This window comes from Lactuca sativa, chromosome 7, assembly GCF_002870075.4.
Source record: "Lactuca sativa cultivar Salinas chromosome 7, Lsat_Salinas_v11, whole genome shotgun sequence".
In the NCBI taxonomy this organism is placed as follows: domain Eukaryota; kingdom Viridiplantae; phylum Streptophyta; class Magnoliopsida; order Asterales; family Asteraceae; genus Lactuca; species Lactuca sativa.
The window spans coordinates 82,919,087-82,934,505 of record NC_056629.2 but is presented as its reverse complement, the minus strand read 5'-3'; the positions used below and the strand labels follow the sequence as shown (position 1 = coordinate 82,934,505).

General features: G+C 36.0%; 1 protein-coding gene and 1 long non-coding RNA gene across 4 annotated transcripts; one reads left to right on the top strand and one right to left on the bottom strand.

Annotated features, from left to right (window-relative positions):
* Positions 1-202: 202 nt before the first annotated feature.
* LOC111913969 (subtilisin-like protease SBT2.6) lies at positions 203-6,870 on the bottom strand. 3 transcript variants are annotated; one of them, XM_052765192.1, is made up of 11 exons: positions 6,698-6,870; positions 4,974-5,164; positions 4,727-4,871; positions 4,191-4,585; positions 3,865-3,960; positions 3,469-3,541; positions 2,837-3,122; positions 2,366-2,688; positions 1,976-2,243; positions 1,606-1,887; positions 203-1,007 (listed from the first exon to the last, which is right to left on the bottom strand). In XM_052765192.1, exons 2-11 carry the CDS (start codon positions 5,147-5,149, stop codon positions 601-603), a joined length of 2,451 nt encoding a protein of 816 aa, XP_052621152.1. In that variant the 5' UTR covers positions 5,150-5,164; positions 6,698-6,870; the 3' UTR covers positions 203-600. The 3 variants fall into 3 exon arrangements, with proteins under 3 accessions (XP_052621152.1, XP_052621153.1, XP_023765460.1); XM_052765193.1 differs by lacking the exon at positions 6,698-6,870 and adding an exon at positions 5,634-5,977; XM_023909692.3 differs by lacking the exon at positions 6,698-6,870 and adding an exon at positions 5,445-5,976.
* LOC122194892 (uncharacterized) lies at positions 2,596-2,983 on the top strand. Its single transcript, XR_006184676.2, has 2 exons — positions 2,596-2,728; positions 2,806-2,983. It is a non-coding gene; the product is annotated as an uncharacterized LOC122194892 (long non-coding RNA).
* Positions 6,871-15,419: the final 8,549 nt, after the last annotated feature.

Below are 15,419 nucleotides of genomic sequence, written 5' to 3'. Positions count from 1 at the left end.
AACAATTACCTGATTAATTTGCTTTTAGGATAGAATAGTCCATATGGATATAATATTTGGTTCTACAACTGTATATAACTTTTATGGCCTCGTATACTTATAAATACAAGTATTCATCAACATCGTCACATCAAAAGGAATTTTGCTTAAACAAAAAACATAATGTAATTTGATACATCTACAATGAAAAAAACTAACTTGATGTTGGAAATCAGAATCATATAAGCTATTATAACAACCCCAAGCTTTTAGATCAAGAATAATACATAAATTCTACTACACGAAATACAAATCATTACATCTACTAAATGAAATACAAATATTACAACATCACTACACTAAACTTAATCATTATAACTCTAATAAAACACATCAAAATGACACTAGACAAAGTTGAGCTACTCAACCTCTCCTAGAAAATCCGTCAGACTCAACTCGATTACACCACAAATCCCCAAATTTCACAATTACGATTTCGCCTCCACCAATGCACAACCGAAGAGGCATAAAGTACAACCAAAGTTGCAATTGCAAGAAATGGCTCCAACAAAACTTAACAACATTGTACTTCCAACTTTTTTTTACAAACAATACAACAAACTACCGATCATAACCCATGGCCACAACGGGAATCCGAACCTTATGCCCTCGGTTTCCCTTCAACAAAACCTGCCCGAAACTGTAGGTCCCAGTGACTGACCGGACAGTTAGAGTAACCGTGAACTTACGGGTTGCACCCGGTTTGAGGGTCATGGCTCGAGGGCTCGTTTCAATGGCTACAGCTGGTGACATTCTAGCTGTGATTGTGTATGTCTCTTCTTCATCAACATTTGTGACTGTTCGTGTTATGGATTGAGTTCTTACGAGATGGGAAACAGCAATTGAGGGTGAGTTTAGATTGTATGGGTGGCCGAGTGTGTAGTTGCATGGCTGGTGTGTGTAGTTTTGGATTTCGTGCGAGTCGAGTCCGGGTGTTGTGCATAAGAACCCTAGATAATCTTGATAACCTTCAAGAAACAAAACCTTTTAACATTGGAATATGGAATTCGAGTATTTGAATTTGTAAATTTGTGAAAATGCTAAAAAAACACTATCGTTTTCAATGCCGATCAAATACGCTTTCTAAGGCTATTTTTGCAGAGAAGAACAGATATCGAGAGCGACTCCATGTCCTTCCTTTTTCCGCCTTTTTGGACGAGACAAAAAATTGCAATTTTTGTCTCATTGACATCTGTCTTAGTCCAAGTCCAATGCAAGCCAAACGCAGTATAATATTGACATGTCTTATTTTGTGCAAGAAATGGGCTTTAGGCCCATTTGTTACTCAGTACATGACAAAACAAGTTATACTGCGTTTGGCTTACATTGGACTTGGACTTGGACTAAGACTAAGACAGATGTCAATGAGACAAAAATTGCAATTTTTTGTCTCGTCCAAAAAGGCAGAAAAAGGAAGGACATGGAGTCGCTCTCGATATCTGTTCTTCTCTGCAAAAATAGCCTTAGAAAGCGTATTTGATCGGCTTTGAAAACGGTAGTGTTTTTTGGCATTTGCACAAATACGGTTAGTTGGCACCAACAACAAAAGTAAAATTACAAACAAACCTGCATCAAAAATGAGACCGGGATCCAAGGCGGCTCTAGGGTTGACATGGCCGCTGCCATAATCAAACGGGGTGGCTGGAACAAATGTCATGGTCTCAGAACCCGAATATTGTTGGGCTAGAATTGGTCTCTCGGCTCTATCAAGTGTATTTGATGTTGTCATTAAAGCCGACTTGATGGCAGCAGGGCTCCACCTAGGGTGCTTCTGCTTCACAAGGGCCGCAATCCCAGCTATATGTGGTGCAGCCATGCTAGTTCCCGAAATCATAGCAAAGTGTTCTCCTGCTCAAACCAATTCAATTAGGGTTTACTTATGTAATAAACAAATAAATGAAACTATTTTTAAAGTACAATGTGTTGAAGTCTTTACCTATGTAATTAGCCTCATCGGTTCCATTAGGGGACCAAGAAGCCCAAATCAAAGATCCGGGTGCTAAAATATCGGGTTTCAAAAGATCCGCATCTCGAAAGCTGTAATCTTTTATGTTTGGCCCTCGAGCTGAAAATAATGCCACCATTGGTGCTGATTTGTGAAGAATCGGCTCCAAACCATCTCCAATGGACCCCACTGCTTTAAAGCTCTTCACGCGCCCTGTCCAATCCCTTGAAGTTGAGACGTTGTAGTAGTCTATAAGGTCCTATAAATATAATTTGGTAGATTTTTCAAAGTAGAATGTTATTATAACAAATAAATTAATGAAACAAGTGCAATTTCTTTCGTTTAGCGGAATTTAAAAAAAAAAAAAAAAATGTGAAGTACCATGGATTTGCTAACATCGGTGATGAGAATTCCAGGGATTCCAACAGGTACAGGATCAAATTTTGTTCCCGGAGATGTGTTTTCAACCGCAAGAACAAAACCAATTGCACCAAGTGTTTTTGCAGTTTGTGCGACTTTAGTCATTGATGCTGTTCCAATGACGAAATTGAAGGAATACCCACATAAAAGTATGTTTCCTTTTACCATATTTTTGTTTAAAACTTCGGGTTTTTGGCAATCAGATGTACTTGACTTTCCGGAAGAATCCAATAACACATCATTGGCTGCTACAAGGGTGTATTTTTGATTCAAACGTGTAGCAGCTGCATCGATTAGAGTATCATATTAGAATAATATTAAAAGGTATTTTGATTTATTTGTTCATTATAGAATCTTACGTTCGTTTCTTTTCGTTACAATATTGTACTTTCATGACACAGAAAAAGAAAAAAAATTGGGCCTTGAACTTACGTGACATGCCAATTCCAGCGAGGATCTTTCCATTTCCAAGTGTCAAGTGGTTTTTATATCTCCGATCATCAACAGCTGCAGCTACAGATGCGATCCAAGGGCTGTAAGACACTAACGTTTTTGAAAAAGGGCCTCCGTTTCCGGCTGCTTGTGCGACAAAAACACCCGATTTTACAGCTGAGAGAAGAACGGCGTCAAATGGGTTTAAAAAAGTGGTTCTGGTGGTGGCCGGAGGACTATTGGGCCCAACGGAGAGGTTCAGAATGTCGACACCGTCGTGAACTGCCTGTTATCGGATTATTTGGCATCAATACGATTGTCGGTTATAATCAAATAAACGAAGATTGTCTTTTGTTATTTTGGATTAATATTACAAAAAGAATGAAATATTGATGATCGATTAGAGCGTTTTTGGTTTGTGATTTGTGAATTCCGATGGAATTTGATTTCCATGTTCCATTCGATTGCCAATTTGGTGGCCAAACGGAGGGAATTCAATTCTATCAGATTTCGTTCAAATACCATGTTTGTTGGATTTCACGATTCCGATTGCCAGAAGGAATTCAATTCCATTTTTCCTTTCTTATATTAAAAGACCAAAATACCCTTTTATTCAAACCAAAAAACCAAACCTGCTCAATGGCAGCAACGACATCAGCAACGAAGCCTCCAAATAGCCTGTAGAGTGCCTTGTACACCGCAATCCTATTCAAATAGTGATTAACTTTTTTCAAACATCATGCTTTGTCTTTTGTTGCAAATAAATGATTAAATTCAAGAAATAGCATCATACTTTCATTGGGTTTTTTTTTTTTTTTATTACAGCATCTTACTTTCATTTTTTTTCCTATCACAACATTGTACTCTGAAAAATCAACCATATTATATTATTATAGCAATGTCGTACAAATACAAAACAATTTTCATTGCTATAATTGGTTAGATTTTCAAAGAATCATGTCCTATTAAGAAAAAAATAGGATGCAATAACACAAATAAATGAAAGGGAGTTAAATGATGATAAAAACCTAGCACGAGGAGCCATTCCACTTGCTTTTCCATATTCATATCCATGCACTCGCACCGGAATCCCATTATTTCCAGCAGCAATCGCCGCAGTGTGACTGTAAAAAAAAATATTAACACTTCAAAGAGAAATAAATAATAAGGGCATTTATGTCTTTTGCACAGACAGAAAGATCCTAAACAAGTCACGTCACTTCCCCCGTCCTGTAACGCCTTGTCAGTTGTCTGATTGACATCAGTCTCAATCATGTCCACCAAAATACAGTACAACTTGTTCTGTCATGTCATGTTAACAGATATAGTTTAAACAATAGATAATCACACAAACCTTCCATGTCCATCACCATCCAACGGAGAAGCAAAATCAACGGAAGGATTAAACGCTCCAGAAACCGTGGCGGCTTTTGCAAAATGTTGAGCCCCAACGATCTTTCCATTACAAAAACTCCTCTTGGTATCAGGATCAACTTCACATTTCCCTCTATACCTCGGAAGTGGCCCATAAGGTTCGGAATCAGAATTCCGGAAGCTCGGATGATGCGGGAAAATCCCGGAATCCACAAATCCGATCACTATATCCTCTCCAGCCCTATCAAATCCGCCTCCAGTTGGCCAAACTCCAGTTGGAAGCCCCAAAAATTGAGGGGTGTGTGTTGTAAGTTTCCTCACTTTCCAATCTTGATCCACTGATTTCACACCAGGGGTTCGCCTTAGCGTTTCTGCCTACTAATATACGTATAAATGTATAAGAAAACACGATTGAAAATTGAAATTACCATATTGTTATGTATATATTTACAGATGTTCTTCGCTTTTTATCAAAAGTTATTAACATAAATGGAAGTAAAAAGTCCGGATTGTGACCTGTTCTGGAGAAATATGGACTGCGAAACCGTTGATGAGATGCTTGTAGCTGTAAAGTTTTGTGTATGTTTCGTCATCAAATAGTGATTCGAGAAGATTATCGTGTCTTGTTTCGAGGTGTTGGGAGTATGACGTCACCAAATCACTGAACATGGAGCACAGATTTTGAAAAAAAAAAGGTGATTAATTTCACACTTGAATGAGTGAATAACGATAAATAAAGAAGATTTTAAGAACAATAAATAACCTTGTGACATCGAGTTTCTGATCGGATTCGACAGCAGTGGCTTCAAAACCATCAATGCCGCCTCTATAACTTATCACTGGATCTCCTTCGATTGTTACGATGTAAACTTCGGATTTTGTTATGATCAAAAGGGCGAATAAGATCGAAATTGTGAAGATATGCTCGACATTCATCATCGTCTCTAGGAAAATCTGTTTCCAAGAAAACAAAACTGTGAATTAAATCAAATGAAAGCACCCCATTTCCTTTTTGCTTGATTCAAATCGAATCACGTGATTCCTGAACTTGGAAACTTTTTAGTACAAACATTAGTTGGTAAACATTAATTCATATCTCCACCCACATTCACATGACAAAATCGTTAATCTTCGTTGACGAAAACACAAAATTAAATTAAGAAACGGACACATTCAGAACGATTATGCTGTCGGTTTTAAAGAATTGAAAGATAGAGTGAGATGAGACGCATACCAGTTTGATTCAATATGCAACACACCCTTTGAATTACATGCGATCCTTGGGTTTTATACACACAAAAACATCACAATGTGTAGAAGAAAGGAATAAAAAGAACGATTTTGTGAACTTCACTTCTTGAATCAACACTAAAACTCAAAACCCAGAAAAGATTAACCCGAAAAAGTTGACAACTTTACTCACATTGATCCAAGAAAGGAATCAAATGAAAACCCCAGTACAGTCTTTAGGGATCTACAGTAAGTGGGTAAGTAGCAAACTTGAGTTGTTTTCAGAAACAAGTGAAATGAACAGCTACATTACTGACTAATCATGAAGTAGAGTAAAATCGAAATTAAATGATGGGGAAATTTGGCAATGAGAGCATATTTGGGATGAAGGGATGAGTGTAGATAGAGCAAAGGACAGTGTGTGTGTGAATGTGTGTTCGAGAGGTGGTGGTGGTGGTGGTTAGGGTTTTTCACTTTTTGGGAAGGCGCCAGACAAGGTAGCGAACCAAGGTGGAGTCGTGTTGACAAGTGAGTCTTTGTATGTATGTACCTTCATTTTATTCTAAAAATGTTAACAATAAATAAAACTATTAATAATTTATGATTTTATTAAGGGCCGGATTTAATGGCATGAAATTCACTTAATCTGACATGCATTTTTGGTTCAGCTCTAATTTATTTATTTTATTTTTATAAAGTTTGCTTCTTTAACTTGAAGATCCCTTATAATTGCCACCAGGACTGTTTCATTGTGTTTGGAAACGAACCAAAATTTTGAGCCTTCTTGTCAAATCTGGAAAACTGAAAACTCAAATTCGTTCCAACAATCCAACTTGATTCACTAATTGTATATATTGTAATTTGTTGTAATCAATGAACAATGGAATAAAAAATCAGATAAATGAAAAAAAATAAGAACCGAAAAGTATTAACTCATGGAATAAAAAACCAAATAAAAAAAGATTCATTCTCGTTTGAATCTGCTAAAGAACAAGAGATGTTGTATAGTTAGACAATTCAGAAACGATTTTGATCGAACATGGTCGCTACCAATCTGCCTTCAATCGGGATTTTTAAAGCAAACATAATTTTGATCGAAAAAAAAAAGTAAATTCCGATTATATTCCAATTCCACAAACCAAAGCCAATAACCCTAATCAGCTTTAAGTATTAACTCTAATTAGATAATCAAATAACAACATGACAGATAATGGAAAAATAAAAAGTGAAAAGTGAAAAAAACTGCAAATATATTACCGTTTCAGTGATACTATGAGTCTGTGACAACCTTCGATGGAGAATGAAGAAGCCGAGAATGGAGAAGGAAGAAGAAGAAGAACATCATGTAACGTATTTTAGCGGTTCACACTTCAGAGTGTTCAAGCCGAGAATGGAGAAGGAAGAAGAAGACCGGTAATCGTTGCTTGTACAATAAGAAGAACATAAATTCTTTTAATGCGTTAAATATGCAACGATTTTAGAAAAGGCGTGCAAGGAATTCAATTATTTTTAAGAACAACCAAATGGAATATGGACGAGGTAATCGAAACATGGGTTTAAGTGGGGGCCCTAAGCCCTATCTTTGTTTATCTACACATAAGACCGACCCTGATTGCTACCGATTAAGTAGCTGCTTACCAGTTGCATTATAACTATCGCTAGGTGTGTAAGTGAGTCGAGCTACTCGTGATTTACTCGAGATTGACTCGTTAAAAACTCGACTTGAGCTCGAGTTAAACGAGCCCGAACCGAGCTCGAGCTCAACATAGGGCTCATTTATTAAACGAACTTGAGCCCAAGTTTCTCTTACCGAGTTCGATTAGGCCCGCGAACCTAAATGAGCCTATATATTATAATATAAAATTGTTTTTTACTTTATATGCTACATTTTGCTAATAAAGTAATAAGCTTTCTTAATATCTTTTATTTGGCCCATTCACTTAATTTTTTTCCAATTCAATTTTTAGAGCATACATTCACAAGCACAACATCTAGCCATCTAGGGTTTTGTATTAAGTAGTGAAGTTGCATAGAAGAAATTTTTGTTTATTTCTAGTTGCTTTTTAATTTGGAAGCTTAACTATTATTTTTGTAATTTGAGCTTTTACGCTTTATGTTCTTATGTTTGGTTATATTTTATAAACATTAAACCAATGGAAATATGGAATGTATGAATATATGTTTTGATGTTGGATTATTCACCTGAATGTTTGATAAACAATCAAACGAGCCCAAAAAACACAAACGAGCTTGAGTCGATCCTATGCTCATTTAGGCTCACATAATAAACAAAACGAGCCCGAGCTTAGACGAGCTCGAGTATTTTATTTTTCCCACGAGCCGAGCTCGAGCTCGAGCCCATATGAATATAAACGAGCTCGATCTGAGCTTGGGTATGTTCGGGCTTGGCTCGACTAATTTACACCCCTAATTGTCGCTAAAAATTTGTTGAGTGTGTCTATACAATGAAATGTGGAAAGAGTGAAACCAGGGCAGGCATCGGGTGTGTAACCCCATAGTGTATGTATCCTGAAGGGCCTGAAAAATTAATATGTCAGTAATTCGTTGTTAATTTGTCACTAATTTGTTGCTAATATGTTGTTAATACGTCACCATTTTGTTTCTAATATGTCGCTATCAGTGCTAATCTGTCATTATTTGTTGCTTATTCTTCACTAATCCGAAAATTTATGGGCCAATTTTTACTTTTCTCAAAGGCCTTCAAAATCAACAAAACGGTTATGAGTGAACTGAGACTTTTATCACCTTTATGCAAAAACATCCAAATCAAACATCATGTTTGTAAGTTTGTAAATCCATTGATTTCGAATTAGAGGGTTTATACAATCTCATTTTTTTAACCACCTGTTGCATGTAATAGTTTCGATAACAGTTTGAAGTTTGAAGAATCTAAACTTCGTTTGTAAGTTGTTATAATATTCAATTTCGTGTTTGCATCATGTTTGATTTCATTAATAACGAAGCTTTTTATCCTGTGAGTCGACAAATCCTCAGTTGAAAATCATGGGGAAACACTTTAGTTCCTAGATCTAGACTATCTACTATTTATGCTCTACTTCATGATGTTTCATATTTATGTACATGTTATTCTTATGAAAAATTATTGGTGTTTTATGATTCGAGAACAATAGATGTTTTAGACTTTCGAAGAAAGGGTGTGATGTGATTATGGGATCTTCCATTTATCAGTTATGGTGCAACTATGAACTTGATATGAAGTCGGTGACAAATCAGTTTTGTGGATTTAGATCTCACTCTTCAGCATCAGAGAATCACAAGCCTTGGTTCTAAGAAGATATTTACTATAAAGATTTCATTGCTTGTATTCAAAGATCACATGCACTTCATATTTTCATGTAACATCCCAATAATATAAAGTAAAATTTTCATTTTTCAGTTACCAAAACCAATCAACTATTGGTTCAAAAGGCAATCAGAATAAAATATGTTTTCAAACATCATAATAAAAATCAGAAATCAACAATGTGGAAAAAATCTCCAAGGGATGCAGTGCGATAAAGTCGGGCCCTTCTCTTTAGAACCGAAAGTACCTGAAAATTTTAAACACAAAACTGTAAGCACAAAGCTTAATAAGTTTCCCAAAATACCATATATTATACATGTAACGTGTCTATTCCAACCCATAGTGAAAGCTCTGGGAAAAATCATAGTCTGACAATCAGCTAGTGCCATGGGCCAAATCATGGTCTTTCGTTGCAAATCCATGGGCTAAATCTTGGTCTTATATACAAGTATCAGGGTCCGAATCCTGGTCTTCCATGCAAATGCCATGGGCCAGATCCTGGTCTTTCACACAAATGTCAGGGGCCAAATCCTAGTCTTCCATGTAAGTATCACAAAGACATGGCATCCTACATATTATAGTCTAGCCTCCTTCTTTAACAATATGCACCAAAACCGCTTAATAAGCTCCCAAATAACACATACACCAATGCTGAAACTCTGTCTCGCCCTGGCGACAGAACAGAAAGGCGATCCCGACCTAATACCCTCACTGTAGATAGTCAACACTCCCCCACTAGGGTCTCAAACCGGCTCAACCAATCTGTACCCACAATCACACAGACATCTCCCATCGCAATAGGGATAAGATCTATCGGATAACCAACACCGAATATCTTTAACACATAAACCCAGTATATATCAGTAGCGGAGACCGGACACTCATCAAGTATAAAGACTCTCAAGGGCCTGCTCAAAGTCTCTCACGTAATACTAAAATCACAATAAAAAGATGATGACACAAAAGATCGACTCGCAACCAAGTCAAAAAGCATAAGCTCAAGTACAAAATTCACAAAAAAAGTACCTACACAATCAATAATATAAGCACCATAAATAAATCAGCATAGTAATAAAGAACACATACTAGCCATGACGTCTGGAGCTGCTCGAGTCTTCTGTGCTATCAACTAAAATGCTCTCCCCTGAGCCCTCGGTTCCTCGACTTTCCTCTGTCAGCCATCAGTAATACGTAGAGTCCTGGGGGTCGGAGTCTGAACCCCCTAGATGCAAGTTGAGGACACTCGGCCCTCATATGACCCGTCTGGCTGCAATTGAAACAAATCTGAAATCCCTTGGGGCAATCCCTAACCAAATGCCCCTCTTTGCCACACAGGTAGCAGGCCATTCCTGATCGATAGGGTCCCTCATATCCCTTGCCGCACTTCCCACAAGTGCGTCCCTTATGGCCTCCAACTCTCTGGTCTATTGACTTGGGCCGCTTAGTCGTTGGCTGCGACTATATTGGCCTCCTATCTCTCACCTGGGTCTCCTTCTCCTCCCTAGCTTGGGTCTCCAGCTCAATCTCTCTCCTCCTGTAATTGGTTTGTAGCTCAGCCAATGTCTGATATGTAGTGTTCACCACAAACTCATGGATATCCCTCCTCAAAATACTCAAATACCAACTCACACGTGCATGTTCAGTATACATGTGCCTAGGGAAAAACAAGGCCCTCTCATGAAACATCCGGGTGATCTCAGTCACCGTCTTTATCTTCTGCTTGAGAGATAGGAACTCCTGGGACAACCTTTCTCTCTCTCTCTCTCTCTCTCTCTCTCTCTCTCTTTCTCTCTCTTAACCACTAGAACAAACTCATCTCTGAGCATCTCAATAAACCCATCCCAGGTCACTGCAGAACATTCTACAATAGTATAATCAGCTGTCACAAACTTCCACCAATCCTTCGCTCCAAAGCAAAGCAGGTTCAGTACGAAACGAACCCTCAGATTCTCCAGACAGGAGCAAGTGTAAAAACATCCCTCAATATCAGAGATCCATCTCATAGCCGTGATCATATCATGGGTCCCATAAAACTCAGGTGGCTTTATGTTGTTGAACTCTCGGTACCACTGATGGGTTTTGAGCATAACAAACAATCCCTATGTGTTCATGCAACCCTAGTTTTCTTGGATCTATGTTTTCTCTAATTAAACATCAAAAGGAAAACCCTAGGAGGTATATACTATTTTCGAAATCTATAACAAAAGATAGTAAATATACATTTAATTGTTATGTAGTAATAACAATGCGAATCCAAGACTTATTGAAACTTGAGAGCAAGTGTAACACCTCTAATGGTTAACACCCAAACTAAGCAAGAGGATGAGAGAAGAGAGATGAGGAGAAGGCTTGAGAAATTCGGCTATTCTTCTAGGGTTAAGAGTGGCCGAAAATGTGAAGCCCTATGGGTCTATTTATAGTGCAAATAGGATACACTGGACAACCCTAATTTAAATAAAATATTATTAATTCAAATTGGTAATTATCCACCTCCTTAATTATCTACTTAGGATAATATAAAACCCTAATTATCCTTAAGCAAAACCGTCCACCACCTTCTAGGAAGGTTCTGGAACCTCTTGCTCAACTATTGAACAATTGCACTTTAGTCCCTGCACTTTCGATTAATTCTTTTAATCCCGAAATTAATTCCAATTAATTTATGATTAAATATTAATTAAATAATATGATTTCTAATTAATATATTATTTTCATAATACATTAATAAATCATAGTGATTAACAATAGGTTTACTCTTGATTAGTTATTGAAACTTTTCAAGATCTTTAACACTCCCACTGACCTCTTGAAATATAAGATTCTCTTGTCAAGAAACATTCCTTGACAAACAAATTTTCAAGAGTTAGTGTGAGATCCTATCAAGACAACACTTCATGTAATTGGTCTTAGTTGATCTTTGTTTGTCCAAAACATCACAACTTACTAATTTCAAATGTGCAATAGTAAGAAACATTTCAACTTCACATGTCATGATGTGTTATAAACCTACTTAAGATTATGTCACTCAAGGCACAATCTTGGGGTATGACTCTAAGACTCGATATTGGAATGAAGTATGATTCATCTATTTGATTTAACCATTTCAACAATTCACAATTCCTCTTCTTAGCTATACAAATGCACCAAGGTGTCCTTAGAGGATCAATTGTGACATGGTTCCATAATCAATATAATGATCATAAAACATGATACTAAAGTATTCTCCTTTCCTTTCAGATTGGAGAAACTTTTTTTTATCTTTCTGCCTAATTTGATTCTTCTTATTCGTTCTGCTATACTTTGAATCTTTTCAATGTATCAAAATTACACTTAACCTTATAAGCATAACCATATTTACCGAACCATCGGTAAATCATGATGAATAGCCTTTATCATTCTTTGTGGTGGATCTGACCAGTTTAGATCAATGTGTACAAGATCTTTTTATCTTTCACTTGACTTACATACTCATGTAAACAAGGAATTAGTCCTAGTTTCCCAAGTATCAAGATTTTTATACATCACATGATTCAAGTCGTATGATTCTAGGTTTCTGTCCAATTGAAACTTGGGCGATGAGAATCTTTCCTTACTTAGAAGATTACGACACTACCACAACTGATATATCTAAGAATCGAATCATTTTCAACATTGCTATTAATGAAACACATATAAACAACAATTTTCACAAATGTCATTGCAAGGAAACATAAAATAAGAAAAAATCAAAATTTTCTTTATTTATAAAATTGCGGAAAAACTTTTCCTTACAATAAAATTCAAATGAAAACTATGTTACTAAATATTCCCAAGCAATCTATCATAACTCCTAAGCAGCAGCTCAAAAATCTGATCATCGAACCATGCGATCGAAGTCCATCTCTTCGCAACCAGACTCAACTTACTATTTCCTTTAAGCTTCCTTTCCTTTCTTCGATCCTATAAAACATCAAAATGCAATCTTATCACATCATGTATTAAGAATATAAAAATAGGAACTTAATAGAGTTAGGTAGTAGACTTACCTGGAGTAGAACCATACAATTTGATTTTACCCTCTCTTAGATCTCTTAGGTAGTCAGGACAGCTTTGCTTCTAGTGTCCCTTCAAATGGCAGTAGAAACAAGTGTACTCTTTGGCATTCGCATATGAAACTATCTCAGAACTATCTTTTCTCTTATGGTCAAATCTTTTGGCCATGGCCAATTCCTTTCCCTTAGGAAAATGAATAATTTATGGGATGTCTATGTCATTGCCTATGTCCATGGCAATTTGGGATGTATATCTTCTAATCAAATTCGCTTGACCAATGTGCCAAATCATTGTTGATTCGGTAGCAATTAGCAAATATGTAAGATCAAAAAGGGTCATGTTGTGATCTGTCAAATAGTAGTCTTTAACAAACTAACCATACGACTCGGGAAGTGATTGAAGAACCAAGTCAACAGCCATCTTCCTTGGGAAAACGACACCTAACGTTCCTAGCCTGTCAATATGCAACTTCATCTCCAAGACGTGAGTACATACATACTTTCCATCTTCGTGTTTATTGGCCAATAGGGCTTGAGTGACCTTGAAATTTTCAAGTCAACGAAAATGCGGGTCAGGGAGATTTATTTGAGGAGGTGGAGGAAATGAAGTATGATTTCTAGTTCCTCGATCGAAACGTAGAACATCATCTTCATGAGGAAAGCTTTTTCCAAAAAGATAAGGAAGACCATAGTTGTCAAAATTAGACATCTACACGGGGAGAAATTCAAGTAAGTTGATTTAATCCTTAATATAGCACCCAAATGAAATATTAAGGCTATGATCCAACACAATAATTCACAATTCGAAATAGGGATGTCGTAATGCAATTGCAAATTATTTGAAGGTAGGTAAAAGACGATTTACCAATTCCACCATGAAAACGAATATTTTAAACGAATTAGGTTTTAAATGAAATTCCTAGATCTTTTGAGATTTATTGAATTTTTCAATGGCATGTTTAATCTCGATTATGCCCTTCAAGTTTGTGACTGGGATACCGGGGATCACAAACAATGTGTGAATAACCATGCAAATTAGCTTGGTACTCTCGATGTCATTAATCACCTAATCAATGTGTCATTTAACCACACACGCTCCAACAATCAATGATAATTCACGAGCTACCCATTGTCATCCTTCATTCATCCATATTAGTGTGCCGGTTAACCACACACGCTATACTAACGACTAATAAGGTGCAATGTGCAATTTCATGGGTTAGCATCAAATTTACATTTTTCCTAAAGTATCTAAGATTGGGAATTTATAAAAGGTTTAGTTACTTTATATTCTCATTATACTTTTAATGAGGATTTAAATGTCCTATCAAACCCGTTCGGCTGACGACCATCTACTAGTCAAGAGTGCGGTGAGTAACAATGGATACCCAATGACGGTCATTTTACAGGTCGCTTCCTTAAACACCCCTTATAGACCAGCTTCATGAATGAGGCATACTAACGATAAGACTAACTTTTAACTTATACATATATAATATAATAGACTTTTAATTTTATATAGTATAAGGATGTATTTTATACATTTAAAATACTAGGTGGTTTAAACTATTAATTAGACTTTTAATTTAATTAAATTTAAAACATATTATTATGGGTTTATTAATTCTCTTTTTTAATTAAATACTTAATTAATTTAATAAACTCTATAAGGGTGTAACTTGAACTATTCAAAACATCAAGGTTCTACATTTAAGATTTCACAATTAGTGTTTTTTAATTAAATTTTAAGTTATAAAACCAAGAGGTGCATTTTGAACCTTTTCAAATTACTAGGGTTTTAGAATTAAATATTTCAAATTAAAACCTTTTAATTAAACTTTTCAAATTACAAAACTTGAGGGAAAGCTTTGAAACTCTTCAAAACCTCTTGAATTCCATAATTTAAGGAGTTAATATTTCATGAATACGACTTTTTATATTCCATAACTTGAGGACAAGTTATGAAACTCTTCAAGAAACATTTAGATCAAATTTAAACTAATAAAATAATCATATAACTTTATCTTTTACCAATTTGACCTAATCTTAACTCATATAGCAAAATGATTCAAATTCTACAAATAATTAGTTTTTTCACAAAATCAAGTAATTATCTTAAAATTTGATAATCATTATTTAATTGGATGAGGATAAACACTACCATATAAGAAAAATCGGATATTATGATACAAAGCAGTTTAAAGCAATGATCCTAATCCAATTTTGGCAAAAAAAAACCCGAAAAACTGCAAACAAGTGATCCAACTCGTCGAGTTGGATACTGGACTCGTCGAGTCCACTACTCAGACATCAATTTTCCAATTTTTTCAACTTTGAACAATTAACCAATGCATTAATATAACAGAAAACACCCATGGATCTAATACCACTGTTGGGTTTTATGTACTATAACACTCCTATGGTGCACATACAACCCTAATGCCTTGGATCTAAGTTTTCACTAACTATACATGCAACTTCATATTATCCAAAGCATATACCCTAGCTAGCATTAAATTGGAGATATACAACATAAAAAAAACTAGTTAGATGAATACCTCTTTTATATAGCTTGTAGAACTTGGCCTTTCAAGAGCTTAGCACCTCAAGTGTGATGCCTCAA

Coding starts and splice junctions, on each gene's coding strand:
- LOC111913969 (XM_052765192.1), bottom strand. CDS start 5,149: ATGATGAATGTCGAGCATATCTTCACAATTTCGATCTTATTCGCCCTT. Junction 3,542..3,864: donor GGAATGGCTCCTCGTGCTAG/GTTTTTATCATC, acceptor CTATTTGAATAG/GATTGCGGTGTACAAGGCAC. Junction 3,123..3,468: donor TCGTTGCTGCCATTGAGCAG/GTTTGGTTTTTT, acceptor ATCCGATAACAG/GCAGTTCACGACGGTGTCGA.